Below are 15,748 nucleotides of genomic sequence, written 5' to 3' on the forward strand. Positions count from 1 at the left end.
ACTGAGCTCCAGACTGTTAAATATATAAAATTAGCAATATTGCCTCCTTTTTTTCACTTTTTAATTCAAATTCTGTTATAACCAACTCAATGGGCCTCACAGAGAGGAGTTAGTTCACCCCTCCTGCTGACCTGGTCGTACCAGAATAAAATCAGAGGGGGATGAGCATTGGGGTAAGGAAGGGCTGTAAAGGGTGTAAAGCAAGAGATTCATGGTTACACCATCTGCAGTTTGCACATTATTCCAGACAGCAGGATGAGGGTGAGCTGAGAGTTGAGAAGGGACATAAAGCAGGAAAATACCTTCAACCTGAATGCGGTCAGTGAGGGTGAATGCTATGGGCTCTTTCACAGCTGACGCCATGATGTGAAGTACCATTTCTGCTATCAGGCTAGTTGGGTGAAGACCTACCAATCTCTACTCTCTGCAGAGGAAGAGGAGCTCTCTCCTCCCCTTTGTTTTGTGCCACCTTGTCCTGCAGGAGAGAGGTAGAAATTCAGTGATTCTGTTGTGCTGTGTTTCGGTAATGTGCCTGCCATGGTTGAATAGCTGGAGGTATGTGGAAGGAATGAGAGGGGATGAGAGGCTGAGATAAGTGGAAAGTGTGAGGGTGAGATGGTGTATCTGAGCACCATAATGTGTTGCTGGGTGAGGACAGAGGTGTGATGCATTGAGCATTAAATACTGTGGCTACAAGAGCAGTTTAGAGACTAGTAATCCTGCAGCAAGTAACTCACCTCCTGACTCCCCAAAGCCTGTCCACCATCTACAAGGCACAAGTCAGGAGTGTGATGGAATACTCCCCACTTGCCTGGAAGAGTGCAGCTCCCACAACACTCAATAAGCTTGACACCATCCAGGACAAAGCAGCCCGCTTGATTGGCACCCCATTCACAAACATTCACTCCCTCCACCACTGATGCACAGTAACAGCAGTGTGTGCCATCTACAAGATGCACTGCAGGAATTCAGCAAGGCTCCTTAGACAGCACCTTCCAAACCTACAACCACTACCATCTAGAAGGACAAGGGCAGCAGGTAGATGGGAACACCACCAACTAGAAGTTCCCCTCCAAGTCACTCACCATTCTGACTTGGAAATATATCACCGTTCCTTCACTGTCACTGGGTGAAAATCCTGGAACTCCCTCCCTAACAGCACTGTGGGTGTACCTACTACACATGGACTGCAGCGGTTCAAGAAGGCAGCTCACCAGCAACTTCTCAAGGGCAACTAGGGATGGGCAATAAATGCTGGCCCAGCCAGCAAAGCCCACATCCTGTGAATGAATTTTTAAAAAGCAGCTTTGATGGAAAGGAAATGTCCTGTGAATACATTCACTGACCTGGACCACCCATATGAGATCATTAAACTTCTTCTGGCACTATAGCTAGGTCCTTGGGGTCAGCCTCCGGGAACAGAGCCTCTAAGTTTGCTGGCGGACATGGAAGTGGGAGTGATTCCCACAGGGAATCTAAAGGTTCTAAAGGCAGGGCCTAAAGATTCCACTCCAAGAGTTGACCACTTGTCCCCCTTCCCTTAGGAGTCTATTCCTTGAGGGGTTTCTGGCCTCCTGCGAAAACATGGCCTCACTCCTCCAGTCCAGCTCCATGACTCAAGCCTCCAGTGCCACATCTTTGTGGATCCTTCCCTCTGTCTTCCATCCATTTCTTCAATTTTCAGCACTGACAGTCGGCAGTGTGCTTCTGTTATTCAGCGCAGCTTACCTTTAAGAGGGACAAACTGCCCTTAAGAACTAGAGATGAACCGAAAGACATGCCTTGTATGCTACTGGGCACCTGTTCTTTTGTGCGGCGAGGCAGTAGCTCAGGGCAGCACTCAAAGCAATGAGGAGACTGCTTGAAGATTCTCAATGACAATGTGATTCAGGCAGATCACAAATTATGATCCCCTCAGATTATTTAAAGATAATCCAAATAAAGTTTTGAAAATTATGCAGGGGTAGATTTTGGGGAAATGCGCTTACTGCTGAGATGGTCTTGAAAAATTAATGGTCAGGCTAGGCCTGGTATCATCCACTCTACTGTTTAGATATTTAATCTGTAGATATCATCACTTTGTTTTGTAGAAGTCAGGCAGTGAATCTGATATACTAAGTGAGATGGAAGAACAAAAGATGGAAGAAATGACAATCAGAGAGTTCATCAAGAGTAAGTCTTCACGTTGAAGCAATTTTCACCAAATGTGTGACTCTTTCTTCATCATGCTTTTTGTCTATCAAATCAGCATTTGATTTCTGTACTTCCTGCTGTAATTTGTGTCGTCTGTGCTCTGGTTTGTGTACACTGCCGTGACCTGTATTTTTAGCTCTGGTTTGTGTGTTCTCTGCTTGGTTTGTGTATTTTCTGTTGTTGTTTGAGTATTCTGAACTGAACTTGTGCGTTTTCTGCTGTGATTCTCTATTTTAGTTTGTGTATTGTCTGCTCTGGTTTGTGTACTCCCTGTGTATTCTCTGTTGAATTTGAGCATTTTCTACTCTTTGATGATCTGCTTTGTCTTGTGTATTCTCTGCTCTGGTTTGTCTATTTTCTGATTTGGTTTGTATACGCTGTGCTCTGGTTTGTGTATTCCCTGTTCTTATTTGTGCAATCTCTGTTGTAATTTATTTATTTGCTGCTTTGGTTTTGTGTATTCTGCTCTTATTTGTGTATTCTTTGTAGTATAAGGGTTAACTGAATGTGTATGCTAATCCATGGGACACATGATGATGTGGCATTGACGTCAAGCAGTTGTGTGTGAGATACTGTAGGGAGTAAACGGGCAGCTCACAGGGGCGATGTACCTTCCTTTTAACTCACTATTTACAGACTATAAATAGTGTAAGTAAACTAGTTTTCAGGTAGATACCCTGATACACCTGCGGCTCTTTCTTGCTAAAGTCCTGACCTAGCATGCTCTACAACATGGTAGCAGCGGTGGTGGCAACAATTTAATCCATTGTACATTCTACAGCATTCTCTGCTGTGATTTGTGAACTCCCTCCTCTGGTTTATGTGTTCTTTGACCTGGTTTGTTTATTTTCTGCTGTGATTTGTGCATTCTCTGCTGAATTCGTGCATTTCCACCCTGCTTTGTGTGTTCTCTACTGTGATCCTCTGCTGTGATTTGTGTACTCTTAGCTGGATTTTGTATATTCTCTGCTCTGGTTTTGTAGTCTGTGCTGTGATTTGTGTATTCTTCACATTGTACTCTGCAATGACCTATGTATTCTCTGCTTTTGTTTGTGTATTCTCTGCTGTGATTTGTGTATTATCAGCTCTGGTTGTGTAACCCCTGCCCTGCTTTGTGTATCCTATGTTTTGCTTTGTGTATTCTCTACCTTGTTTTTATACTCTCTAATCTAGTTTGTGCACTCTTTACTGAAGTTTGTGTGCTCTCTACTGTGATGCATGCATTTCTATTCTGCTTTGTATATTCCCTGATGTGATTTGTGTATTCTGTGCTCTGGTTCCTGCATTATCTCTTGTTATTTCTGTATCCTGTGCTCTGATTTGTGCACTCCCTACCCTGGTTTGTGGGTTCTCAACCAGGTTTGTTTAATTTCTGCTGTAATTTTTTTTTCATTCATTTACGGGATGTGGGCTTCACTGGCTGGGCCGGCATTTATTATCCATCCCTAGTTGCCCTTGAGAAGGTTGTGGGGAGCTGCCGCCTTGAACTGCTGCAGTCCATGTGGTGTAGGTACACTCACAGCGCTGTTAGGAAGGGACTTCCAGGATTTTGACCCAGTGACAGTGAAGGAACGGCGATATATTTCCAAGTCAGGATGGTAGTAACTTGGAGGGGAACTTCAAGGTAGTGGTGTTCCCGCCTATCTGCTGCTGGAGATGGTCATTGCCTGGCACTTGTGTGGCATGAATGCTACTTGCCACTTGTCAGCCCAAGCCTGGATATTGTTCAGTTCTTGCTGCATTTGGACATGGACTGCTTCAGTATATAAGGAGTCGCGAATGGTGCTGAACATTGTGCAGTCGTCAGCGAACATCCCCACTTCTGACCTTATGATGGAAGAAAGGTCATTGATGAAGCAGCTGAAGATGGTTGGGCCGAGGACACCACCCTGAGGAACTCCTGCAGTGATGTCCTGGAGCTGAGATGACTGACCTCCAACCACCACAAACATCTTCCTTTGTGCTAGGTATGACTCCAACCAGTGGAAAGTTTGTCCCCTGATTCCCACTGACTCCAGTTTTGCTAGGGCTCCTTGATGCCACACTCAGCCAAATGCGGCCTTGATGTCAAGAGCAGTCATGCTCACCTTAGCTCTGGATTCAGCTCTTTTGTCCATTTGTGAACCAAGGCTGCAATGAGGTCAGGAGCTGAGTGGCTCTGATGGAACCCAAACTGGGCATCAGTGAGCAGGCTATTGCTAAGCAAGTGCCGCTTGATAGCACTGTTGCTGACCCCTTCCATTATTTTACTGAAGATCAAGAGTAGACTGATGGGGTGGTAATTGGCCGGGTTAGAATTGTCCTGCTTTTTGTGTGCAGGACATACCTGGTAGATGCCAGTGTTGTAACTGTACTGGAGCAGCTTGGCTAGGGGCACAGCAAGTTCTGGAGCACAAGTCTTCAGTACTATTCCTAGAATATTATCAGGGCCCATAGTCTTTGCAGTATCCAGTGCCTTCAGCCGTTTCTTGATATCACTTGGACTGAATTGAATTTGCTGAAGACTGGCATCTGTGATACTGGGGACCTCTGGAGGAGGCCGAGATGGATCATCCACTCAGCACTTCTGGCTGAAGATTATAGCAAATGCTTCAGCCTTATCTTTTGCACTGATGTACTGGGCTCCCCATCAATGAGGATGGGGGTATTTGTGGAGCCTCCTGCTCCAGTGAGTTGTTTAATTGTCCACCACCATTCACGACTGGATGTGGCAGGACTTAGATCTGATCTGTTGGTTGTGGGATCCCTTAGCTCTGTCTATCACTTGCTGCTTATGCTGTTTGGCATGCAAGTAGTCATGTGTTGTAGCTTCACCAGGTTGACACCTCATTTTTAGGTATGCCTTGTGCTGCTCCTGGCATGCCCTCCTGCACTCTTCATTGAACCAGGGTTGATCCCCTGCCTTGATGGTAATGATAGAGTGGGGGATATGCCGGGCCATGAGGTTACAGATTATGTTCGAGTACAATTCTGCTGCTGATGGCCCACAACGCCTCACGGATGCCCAGTCTTGAGTTGCTAGATCTGTTTGAAATCTATCCCATTTAGCACAGTGGTGGTGCCACACGACACGATGGAGGGTATCCTCAATGTGAAGGTGGGATTTCATCTCCTACTGATACAGTCATGGACAGATGCATCTGCAGCAGGGAGATTGGTGAGGATGAGGTCAAGGATGCTTTCCCCTGTTGTTGGTTCTCTCAGCACCTGTCGCACATCCAGTCTAGCAGCTGTGCCCTTTTAGGACTTGGCCAGCTTGGCCAGTAGTGGTGCTACTGAGCCACTCTTGGTGATGGACATTGAAATTCCTCAGAGTACATCCTCTGCCCTTGCCACCCTTAGTGCTTCCTTCAAGTGCTGTTAAACATGGAGGAGCACTGATTCTTCAGCTGAGCAGGGACGGTACGTGATAATCAGCAGGAGGTTTACTTGCCCATTTTTGGCCTGATGCCATGAGACTTCATGGGCTCCGGAGTCGATGTTGAGGACTCCCAGGGCAACTCCCTCCCCCTCCCAACTGTATACCACTGTGCCACCACCTCTGCCCTGCTGGTGGTGGTGGTGTTTGTGACATTGTCTGTAAGTTATGAGTATGAGATGTTTGCAAGGACAATTTTATAGGGCTGAGTTGTCGTTTCCAGTTTCATTCCTTTTTTGAGGTTTTGATAACACGTTGCTATGTGTCTAGGTTCACAAGACTAGGCCAGGACAGCAGATTTCTTTCTCGAAAGGGCATTAGCATTAATGACCCAGATGGGTTTTTACAACAATTGACAATGGTTTCATGATCATCATCGGACCTTTAATTTCAGATTTTTATTCAGTTCAAATTCCACCACCTGCTGTGGCGATATTCGAACCTGGGTTCCCCAGAGCGTTACAGTGGATTACTAGTCCAGTAACAATACCACTACACCATCACCTCTCCTGTGTATTTTTTTGCTGAATTTGTGCATTTCCACTCTGCTTTCTGTGTTCTCTACTGTGATCCTCTACTCTGATTTGTGTATTCTCTGCTCTGGCTTGTGTGTGTTCTGTTCAGGTTCTGCTGGGGTGTACCCTCTGCTCTTGGTTATGAATTCTCTGCTGTGATTTGTGCATTTTTTGCTCTGGTTTGTTGTATTCTCTGCTTTGATTTTTATACTTTCTGCTGTGGTTTGTGTACTCTACTGTGATGTATGCATTTTCTGGTCCTCTTAGTGTTTTCCCTGGTGTGTATTCTCTGCTCTGGATTGTGTATTCTGTAATTTTTGGATGCTGCTCCAGTTTGTGTAATCTCTGCACTGGTTTGTGTAGTTTCTGCACAGTTTTGCACATTCTCTGCTCTGATTCATGTATTCTCTGCTGTAATTTGTATACTCTTCGTTCTAGTTTGTGTATTTTCTGCTCTGGTTTTATGTAAAATCTGCTGTGATTTATGTATTCCCAACTGTGTATTCTCTGTTACTCGATGATTTGTGTATTCTCTGCTCTGGTTTTTGTATTCTGTACTCCAGTTTGTGTGTTCTCTGACCTGTTTGTTTACTTTTTGCTGTGATTTGTGTATTGCCTATTGAATTTGTGCATTTTCTCCTCTGCTTTGCATGCTCTGTACTGTTATTCTCTGCTCTGGTTTGTGTACCCTGGTTTGTGCACACTGCTCTGGTTTGTGTACTCCATCTTCCTCCAGGTTTATATATTCTCTACTCTGCTCGAACTTGTTTATTTTCTGTGCTAGTTTGCATTGATGCATTGATTTACTCTGCCCACTTTGATTTGTGAATTCTCTGTCTTGATGCATTGGAGATGTTATTTGGCCCATTGTGGCTGTTGCAGCTCTCTGCATGTGAAAGTCAGCTAGTCACTCTCCCCTCCCTCCATTCCTGCAATTTTCTCTTCTTCAGAATCACTGTGAGGCAGACTGGGAGAAATGTGAAGCAGACAAGGATAAATGTGAGCAGACCAAGAGGAATGTGAATGTGAGGAATGTCAGCATCACTGTGAAGCTGACTGGGAGGAGTGTGAAGCAGGTCAGCATCACTGTGAAGCAGATCAGGAGGAGCGTGAAGCCGATCAGGATCACTGTGAAGCACACTGTGAGGAGTGAGAAACTGGTCGGAATCACTGTGAAACAGACCAGCATTACTGTGAAGCAGATCAGTTTCACTGGGTAGCAGATCAGGTTCACTGTGAAGCAGACCGGGAGGAGTGTGAAGCAGGTCAGGGTCACTATGAAGCAGGCTGGGAGGAGTGTGCAGCAGGTTAGGATCACATTTCCCTGACATGTGCCAGGGTCAAGGATGCCACTGAATGGCTGCAGAGGAACCTAAGGGAGGAGAGTGAACAGCCAGCAGTCATAGTCCACATTGGTACCAATGATCACGGTGATACTGACCTACTTCACACTCAGAATTTAGGGAGTTACGTAGGAAATTAGCAGGCAGTATCTCAAAGCTAGTGATCTCCAGATGATTCACAATACCTCGCACAGGTGAGTATAGAAATTTAAGGATAGAGCAGATGAATGCATGGCTCAAGTGATGGTGCAGAAGGGAGAGCTTTAGATTTTTGGGACATTGGGACCAGTTCTGGGGAAGATGGGACATGTACAGGCCGGGTGCATTGCACCTAAACAGAGCCAGGACTGATTTTCTTGCTGGGTGATTTGCCAGTGCTACTGGGGAAGGTTTAAACGAACCTGGCCGGGGTGTGGGAGCCAGGAGCTAAAACTAGAGAGGAATACCAGGTGCACAGAATATTGGGAAAGTCAGATAGTACTAGAGTAGGAAATAGTAAGATGTTAGGTGGGTTCAGCGTGAGGGGGAAAGTGATAAAGTCTGAATCAGGGTTACTGTGTATGTATGTGAATGCACAGAGTGAGGTAAATAAGATTGGTGAGTTGCAGATAGCATAACAGACACGTGGCTCAAAAAAGGGCTGGGCTTGGTGTTAAATATTCCTGGATATAGGTGTTCAGGAAAGATAGGAAATGAAGAAAAGGGGGAGGGGTGGCAGTATTGATAAAAGAGGGTGTTGCTATGCTGGAGAGAAAGAATGTCCCAGAAGGGTCAAGGACAGAATCTATTTGGGTAGGGCTAAAGGAAGAAAGGATACAGTTACATTGCTCGGTGTAGCCTAAAGGGAAAGAGGAACAAATTTGCAAGGAAATTACAGAGAAGTGCAAGAATTATAGAGTAGTTACAATGGGGGACTTTAATTATCAGAATATAGATTGGGATAGTGACAGTGTGAAGGGCAGAGAGGGGCAAGGGTTCCTCGAGTGCATTCAGGAAAATTTTCTACATCACAATGTTTCCAGTCCAACAAGAAAGGAAGCATTACTAGACGTGATTCTTGGGAATGAGGTGGGCCAAGTGGATCAAGTTTCAGTAGGAGAACATTTAGATGACAGTGATCATTGTATCATAAGGTTTAGGTTGGCTGTGGAAAAGGACAGGAAACAATCCAGAGTAAAAATAATTGACTGGGGGAATGTCAACTTCAGTGGAGTAAAAATGGACCTGGGCCATTGTTCCCTCAGTTGGGGGAGATGGCGGTGTAATCGTTACGTCACTGGACCAGTAACCCAGAGGCCCAGGCTAATGCTAGAGAAAAATCACTAGAGAAAAAGTACTGAACAAACTATTGGGATTAAAGGGTGACAAGTCCCCAGGAACTGATGGCCTACATCCCAGGGTCTTAAAGGAAGTGGCAGCGGAGACAGTGGATGCGTTGCCTATGATATTACAAAATTCCCGGATTCTGGAAAGGTTCCAGTGGATTGGAAAAATGTTAATATAACGCCCTTATTCAAAAAGGGCGGGGGGGGGTGGGCGGGGGCAAGGCAGAAAATAGGAAACTATAGACCAGTTAGTTTAACGTCTGCCGTTGGGAAATTGTTGGAATCCATTATTAAGGAAGTAGTAATGGGGCATTTGGAAAGTCAAAATGCAATCCATCAGAGTCAGCATGGTTTTATGAAGAGTAAATTGTGTTTGACTAATTTGCTAGAGTTCTTTGAAGATGCGACAAGCAAAGTGGATAATGAGGATCCTGTAGATGTAGTATATCTGGACTTCCAGAAGGCCTTTGATAAGGTGCTACACAAAAGATTAATACACAAGATAAGATCACACGGAGTTAGGGGTAATATATTAACTTGGATAGAGGATTGGCTCACCAACAGAAAGCAGAGAGTCGGGACAAATGGGTCTTTTTCTGGATGGCAAGCTGTAACTAGTGGGGTGCCACAGGGTTCGGTCCTTGGGCCCCAACTATTTACAATCTATATTAATGACTTGGATTCAGGGATAGAAGGTACTATAGGTAAATTTGCAGATGACACCAAAATAGGTGGGAAAGTAAGTAGCAATGAAAAAATAAGAAATTTACAAATGGATATGGACAGGTTAGGTGAAAGGGCCAAAATTTGGCAGATGGAGTATAACGTGGATAAGTGTGAGGTTATCCATTTTGGTTGGAAGAATAAAAAGACGGCTTATTATTTAAATGAAGAGAAACTTCAGAATGCTTCAGTGCAGAGGGATCTGGGTGTCCTCGTGCATGAATCGCTGAAAGCTAGTATGCAGGTACAGCAGGTAATAAGGAAGGCAAATGGAATTTTGGCATTTATTGCTAAAGGAATATAAAAATATAAAAATATAAAAATAGGGAAATGTTGTTACAACTACACGACATTGGTGAGACCGCACCTGGAGTACTGTGCACAGATTTGGTCCCCTTACTTGAGGAAGGATGTAGTTGCATTGGAGGCGGTTCAGAAGGAGGTTCACTTGGTTGATTCCAGAGATGCGGGGCTTGTCTTATGAGGAGAGATTGAGCGGTTTAGGCCTATACACGCGAGAGTTTAGAAGGATGAGAGGAGATCTAATTGAGGTTTATGAGATGCTAAAGGGGATAGGCAAAGTAGACGTGGAGCGGATGTTTCCCCTTGTGGGGCATTCTAGAATGAGAGGCCATAGTTTTAGGCTAAGGGGTGGTAGATTTAAATCAGAGATGAGGAGGAATTACTTTTCTCAAAGGGTGGTGAATCTGTGGAATTCACTACCTCAGAGTGCAGTGGATGCCGGGACGCTGAATAAATTTAAGGAGGAGATAGACAGATTTAGTAATGGGTTGAAAGATTATGGGGAGAGGGTGGGAAATTGGAGTTGAGGCCGAAATTAGATCAGCCATGATCGTATTGAATGGCGGGGCAGGCTTGAGGGGCTGAATTGCCTACTCCTGCTCCTAGTTCTTATGTTCTTATGTTTTTATGTTCTGGGGACATGAGTTCAAATCCTACCACAGCAACTGGTGGAATTTAAATTCAATTAATTAAATCTAGGATTGGAAGCTAGTCTCTGTATCACTATTACCAATTGTTGTAAAAACTGGTTCACTATTGCCCTTTAGGGAAGAAACCTGCCGTCCTTACCTGATCTGGCCTACATATGACTCCAGACCCACAGCAATGTGCTTGACTCTTAACTGATCTCTGAAATGGCCTAGAAAGTCACTCAGTTCAAGGGCAATTAGGGATGGGCAACAAATGCTGGCCTTGCCAGTGTTGCCCACATTCCCATGAAAGAATAAATAAAACTTTAAAAATTTGAATCAAAGATTAGCAGGCAAAACTGTGACTGAGCAATGGGCTGCTTTTAAAGAAGAGATAATTCATGCACAGTCAAGCTATATTCACACAAAGAGAAAGGTAGGGCAAACACAGCCAGATCTTAAACAAAAACAGAATTACCTGGAAAAACTCAGCAGGTCTGGCAGCATCGGCGGAGAAGAAATCAGTTAACGTTTCGAGCCTTCATGGCCCTTCGGCAGAACTGAGGCATAGTTAGGAGAAGGGAGAAATATAAACTGGTTTAAGGTGGGTGGGGGCGGGGAGAGACATTGAGGGTGTGGTGATTGTGGAGATGAGCAGATAATCAAAAGATATCACAGACAAAAGGGTCAAAGAGGTGTTGAAGGTGGTGATATTTGTCTAAGAAAAGTGCTAATTAAGAATGGAAGACAGGATATTCAAAGTACAGCTCTAGTGGGGGTGGGGTGGAAAGACTAACGAGGTTTTAGTTTTAGATTTAAAAATAATGGAAATAGGTGGGGAAAGAAGAATCTATATAAATTATTGAAAAAAAAAAGCGGGGTTGGGGTGGGGGGGGTGGGGGGGGTGGGGAGAAACGGGGTGGGGATGTGGGGAGGAGGAGTTTAAGATCTAAAGTTGTTGAATTCAATATTCAGCCCGGAAGGCTGTAAAGTGCCTAGTCGGAAGATGAGGTGCTGTTCCTCCAGTTTGCGTTGGGCTTCACTGGAACAATGCAGCAAGCCAAGGACAGACATGTGGGCAAGAGAACAGGGTGGAGTGTTAAAATGGCAAGCGACAGGGAAGTTTGGGTCTTTCTTGCGGACAGACCACAGGTGTTCCGCAAAGCGGTCGCCCAGTTTGCGTTTGGTCTCTCCAATGTAGAGGAGACCGCATTGGGAGCAACGAATGCAGTAGACTAAGTTAGGGGAAATGCAAGTGAAATGCTGCTTCACTTGAAAGGAGTGTTTGGGCCCTTGGACGGTGAGGAGAGAGGAAGTGAAGGGGCAGGTGTTGCATCTTCTGCGTGGGCATGGGGAGGTGCCATAAGTGGGGGTTGAGGAGTAGGGGGTGATGGAGGAGTGGACCAGGGTGTCCCGGAGGGAACGATCCCTACGGAATGCCGTCAGGGGGGGTGAAGGGAAGATGTGTTTGGTGGTGGCATCATGCTGGAGTTGGCGGAAATGGCGGAGGATGATCCTTTGAATGCGGAGGCTGGTGGGGTGATAAGTGAGGACAAGGGGGACCCTATCATGTTTCTGGGAAGGAGGAGAAGGCGTGAGGGAGGATGCGCGGGATATGGGCCGGACACGGTTGAGGGCCCTGTCAACGACCGTGGATGGAAAACCTCGGTTAAGGAAGAAGGAGGACATGTCAGAGGAGCTGTTTTTGAAGGTAGCGTCATCAGAACAGATGCGACGGAGGCGAAGGAACTGAGAGAATGGGATGGAGTCTTTACAAGAAGCGGGGTGTGAGGAGCTGTAGTCGAGGTAGCTGTGGGAGTCGGTAGGCTTGCAATGGATATTGGTGGACAGTCTATCATCAGAAATTGAGACAGAGAGGTCAAGGAAGGGAAGAGAAGTGTCAGAGATGGACCACGTGAAGATGATGGAGGGGTGGAGATTGGAAGCAAAATTAATAAATTTTTCCAGGTCCCGACGAGAGCATGAAGCAGCACCGAAGTAATCATCGATGTACCGGAGAAAGAGTTGTGGGAGGGGGCCGGAGTAGGACTGGAACAAGGAATATTCCACATACCCCATAAAGAGACAGGCATAGCTGGGGCCCATGCGGGTACCCATAGCCACACCTTTTATTTGGAGGAAGTGAGAGGAGTTAAAGGAGAAATTGTTCAGTGTGAGAACAAGTTCAGCCAGACGGAGGAGAGTAGTGGTGGATGGGGATTGTTGGGGCCTCTGTTCAAGGAAGAAGCTAAGGGCCCTCAGACCATCCTGTTGGGGGATGGAGGCCAGATCTTTCCTGATGACGAAAGATATAGAGATTAAAATGAAGTGGAGAAAGTGTGCATATGACAGATATCAGGTGGATAATACAATTGAGAATCGGGCTGAACATAGAAGGTTCAGAGAAGAATTGAAAAAGCAAATAAGAGACGGAAAGAGAGAGTATGAGAAGAGATTGGCAGTTAGCATAAAAGAGAATCTAAAAGTCTTCTAAAGGCATATAAATGGTAAAAGGGTGTTAAAACGAAGAGTGGGACCAGTTAGGGACCAAAAAGGGGATTTGCACGTGGAGGCAGGGGGCTTGGTTGCGGTATTAAGTGAATACTTTACACCTGTCTTTACCAAGGAAGTAGATGCTACCCAGGTAATGGTGAAAGAAGAAGTAATTGAGACACTTGAAGGATTTAAATTTGATATGGAGGAGATATTGGAAAGGGTGTCTGTACTTAAAGTTGATAAAGTACCAGGACCATATGGGATACTTTCAAGGATACTGAGGAAATGAGAGTGGAAATTATGGAGGCACTAGTCATAATTTTCCAGTCTTCCTTAGACTCAGGGGTAATGTTAGAAGACTGGAAAATTTAAATTCAATGAATAAATCTGGAATTGGAAGCTCATCTCACTGATAGTGACCATGGAACTAAGCTGTTCCAGAACAGCTGTAATTCTAGCATCTACCCGACAATGTGGAAAATTGCCCAGGTATGCCCTGACAGCAGAAAGCAGGGCAATCCAACCCAGCCAATTACTGCCCCATCAGCCTGCTCCCGATTATTAGCAAAGTGATGGAAGGGGCAGTCAACACTGCTACCCCAGCAACACTCACTGACACTCAGTTTGGGTTCTGCCAAGGCCACTCAGTTCCTGACCTCATTACTGCCTTGGCTTGAACATGGACAAAACAGCTGAACTCAAGAGATGAAGTGAGAGTAACTGCCCTTGATATCAAGGCAGCATTTGACTGACTGTGGCTTCAAGGAGCCCTAGCAAAACTGGAGTCAATGGGAATCAGGGGGAAAACTCTCTGCTGGTTGGACTCATACCTAGCACAAAGGAAGATGGTTGTGGTTGTTGGAGGTCAATGATCTCAGTTCTAGGACATCAATGCAGGAGTTCTTCAGGGTAGTGTCTTAGGCCCAACCATCTTCAGCTACTTCATCAATGACCTTCCTTCCATCATAAGGTAAGAAGTGGGGATGTTTGCTGATGATTGCACAATGTTCAGCACCATTCACGACTCCTCAGATACTGAAGCAGTCCATGTCCAAATGCAGCAAGACCTGGATAACATTCAGACTTGGGCTGACAAGTGGCAAATATCATTCGTGCCATACAAGTGACAGACAATGACCACCTCCAGCAAGAGAGAAACCGACCATCTCCCCTTGACATTCAGTGGCATTACCATCGCTAAATCCCCCACTATCAACATCCTGGGGGTTACCGTTGACGAGAAACTGAACTAAACCAGCTGTATAAACTCTGGCTACAAGACCGTATCAGAGGCTGGAAATTCAGTGGTGAGTAACTCACCCCCTGACTCCACAAAGCCTGTTCACCATCTACATCCCCTTGCCTGGATGAGTGCAGCTCCAACAACACTCAAGAAAAGCTCAACACCACCCAGGACAAAGCAATTTGCTTGATTGGCACTCCATCCACCAGCTTAAACACTCACTCCCTCCACCACTGACTCACAGTGGCAGCAGAGCGTACCATCTACAAAATGCACTGCAGGAATTCACCAAGGCACCTTAGCACCTTCCAAACCCACAACCACTAACGCCTAGAAGAACAAGGGCAGCAAATACATGGGAACACCACCACTCGGAAGTTGCCCTCCAAGTCACTCACCATCCTGACTTGGAAATATATTGCCATTCCTTCACTGTCGCTGGGTCAAAATCCTGGAAATCCCTTCCTAACAGCGCTGTGGGTGTACCTACACTACATGGACTGCAGCGGTTCAAGAAGGCAGCTCACCACCACCTTCTTAAGGGCATTTATTACAATTGCCACTGTCTAAGAGAGCTTCAAAAGTCGATTACCCTCCCTGTGTTGAAGTGTTTCCTGATTTTACTCCTTAAAGGTCTGGATTTATTTATTTCCTGCCCGATTTCTGTTTTCCTTCCGCAGTATTAGTTTGTGTATTCTCAGCACCGTAGTCATTTGTTTTTCTTGCTCTGCTCTAATTTGTGTATTTATATACCTTCTGCTCTGTTTTGTGTAATCTCTGCTCTGCTTTGTGTTATCTCTGCTCTGTTTTGTATATCCTCTGCTCTGCTTTGTTTTGTGTTATCTCTGCTCTGCTTTGTGTATTCTTTGCTTTGTGTACTCTTTGCTCTGTTTTGTGTATTCTCTGCTCTGTTTTTTGTACTCTCTGCTCTGTTTTGTGTATTCTCTTCTCTGCTTTGAGTAATTTCAGCTCTGCTTTGTGTAATTTCAGCTCTGCTTTGTGTAATTTCAGCTCTGCTTTGTGTACTCTCAGCTCTGGTTTGTGTTTTTTCTGCTCTGTTTTGTGTAATCTCTGCTTTGTGGATTCTGCTCTGCTTTATGTACTTGCTATGCTTTGTGTATCCTCTGCTCTGCTTTGTGTACTGTCTGCTCCACTTTATGTACTGCCTGCTGTGCTTTGTGTACTCTCTGCTCTCCCTGCTATGTTTTGTGTACTCGCTGCTATGCTTTGTGTAATCTCTGCTGTGCTTTGTGTACTCTCTGCTGTGCTTTGTGTACTCTCTGCTCTGTGTATTCTTTGCTCTGCTTTGTGTACTCTCTGCTCTGCTTTGTGTACTCTCTGCTCTGCTTTGTGTACTCTCTGCCCTGCTTTGTGTACTCTCTGCTCTGCCTTATGTACTCCCTGCTATGCTTTGTGTACTCTCTGCTCTGCTTTATGTACTCCCTGCAATGCTTTGTGTACTCTCTGCTCTGCTCTGTGTATTCTCTGCTCTGCTTTGTGTACTCTCTGCTCTGCTTTGTGTACTCTCTGCTCTGTGTATTCTTTGCTCTGCTTTGTGTA

General features: G+C 45.3%; 1 protein-coding gene across 4 annotated transcripts in view; it reads left to right on the forward strand.

Annotated features, from left to right (window-relative positions):
- Window positions 1-15,748, forward strand: part of LOC144673605 (solute carrier organic anion transporter family member 2A1-like) — a 210,664-nt gene that overhangs the window by 84,755 nt on the left and 110,161 nt on the right. For all 4 annotated transcript variants that reach the window (XM_078535353.1, XM_078535356.1, XM_078535354.1 and 1 more), the window contains one exon: window positions 2,091-2,172. In XM_078535353.1, the coding sequence (XP_078391479.1) occupies window positions 2,091-2,172 (82 nt within the window). The remainder of the gene's footprint in view (window positions 1-2,090; window positions 2,173-15,748) is intronic.

This window comes from Cetorhinus maximus, unplaced genomic scaffold (genome assembly GCF_964194155.1).
Source record: "Cetorhinus maximus unplaced genomic scaffold, sCetMax3.hap1.1 HAP1_SCAFFOLD_396, whole genome shotgun sequence".
NCBI classification, from domain to species: domain Eukaryota; kingdom Metazoa; phylum Chordata; class Chondrichthyes; order Lamniformes; family Cetorhinidae; genus Cetorhinus; species Cetorhinus maximus.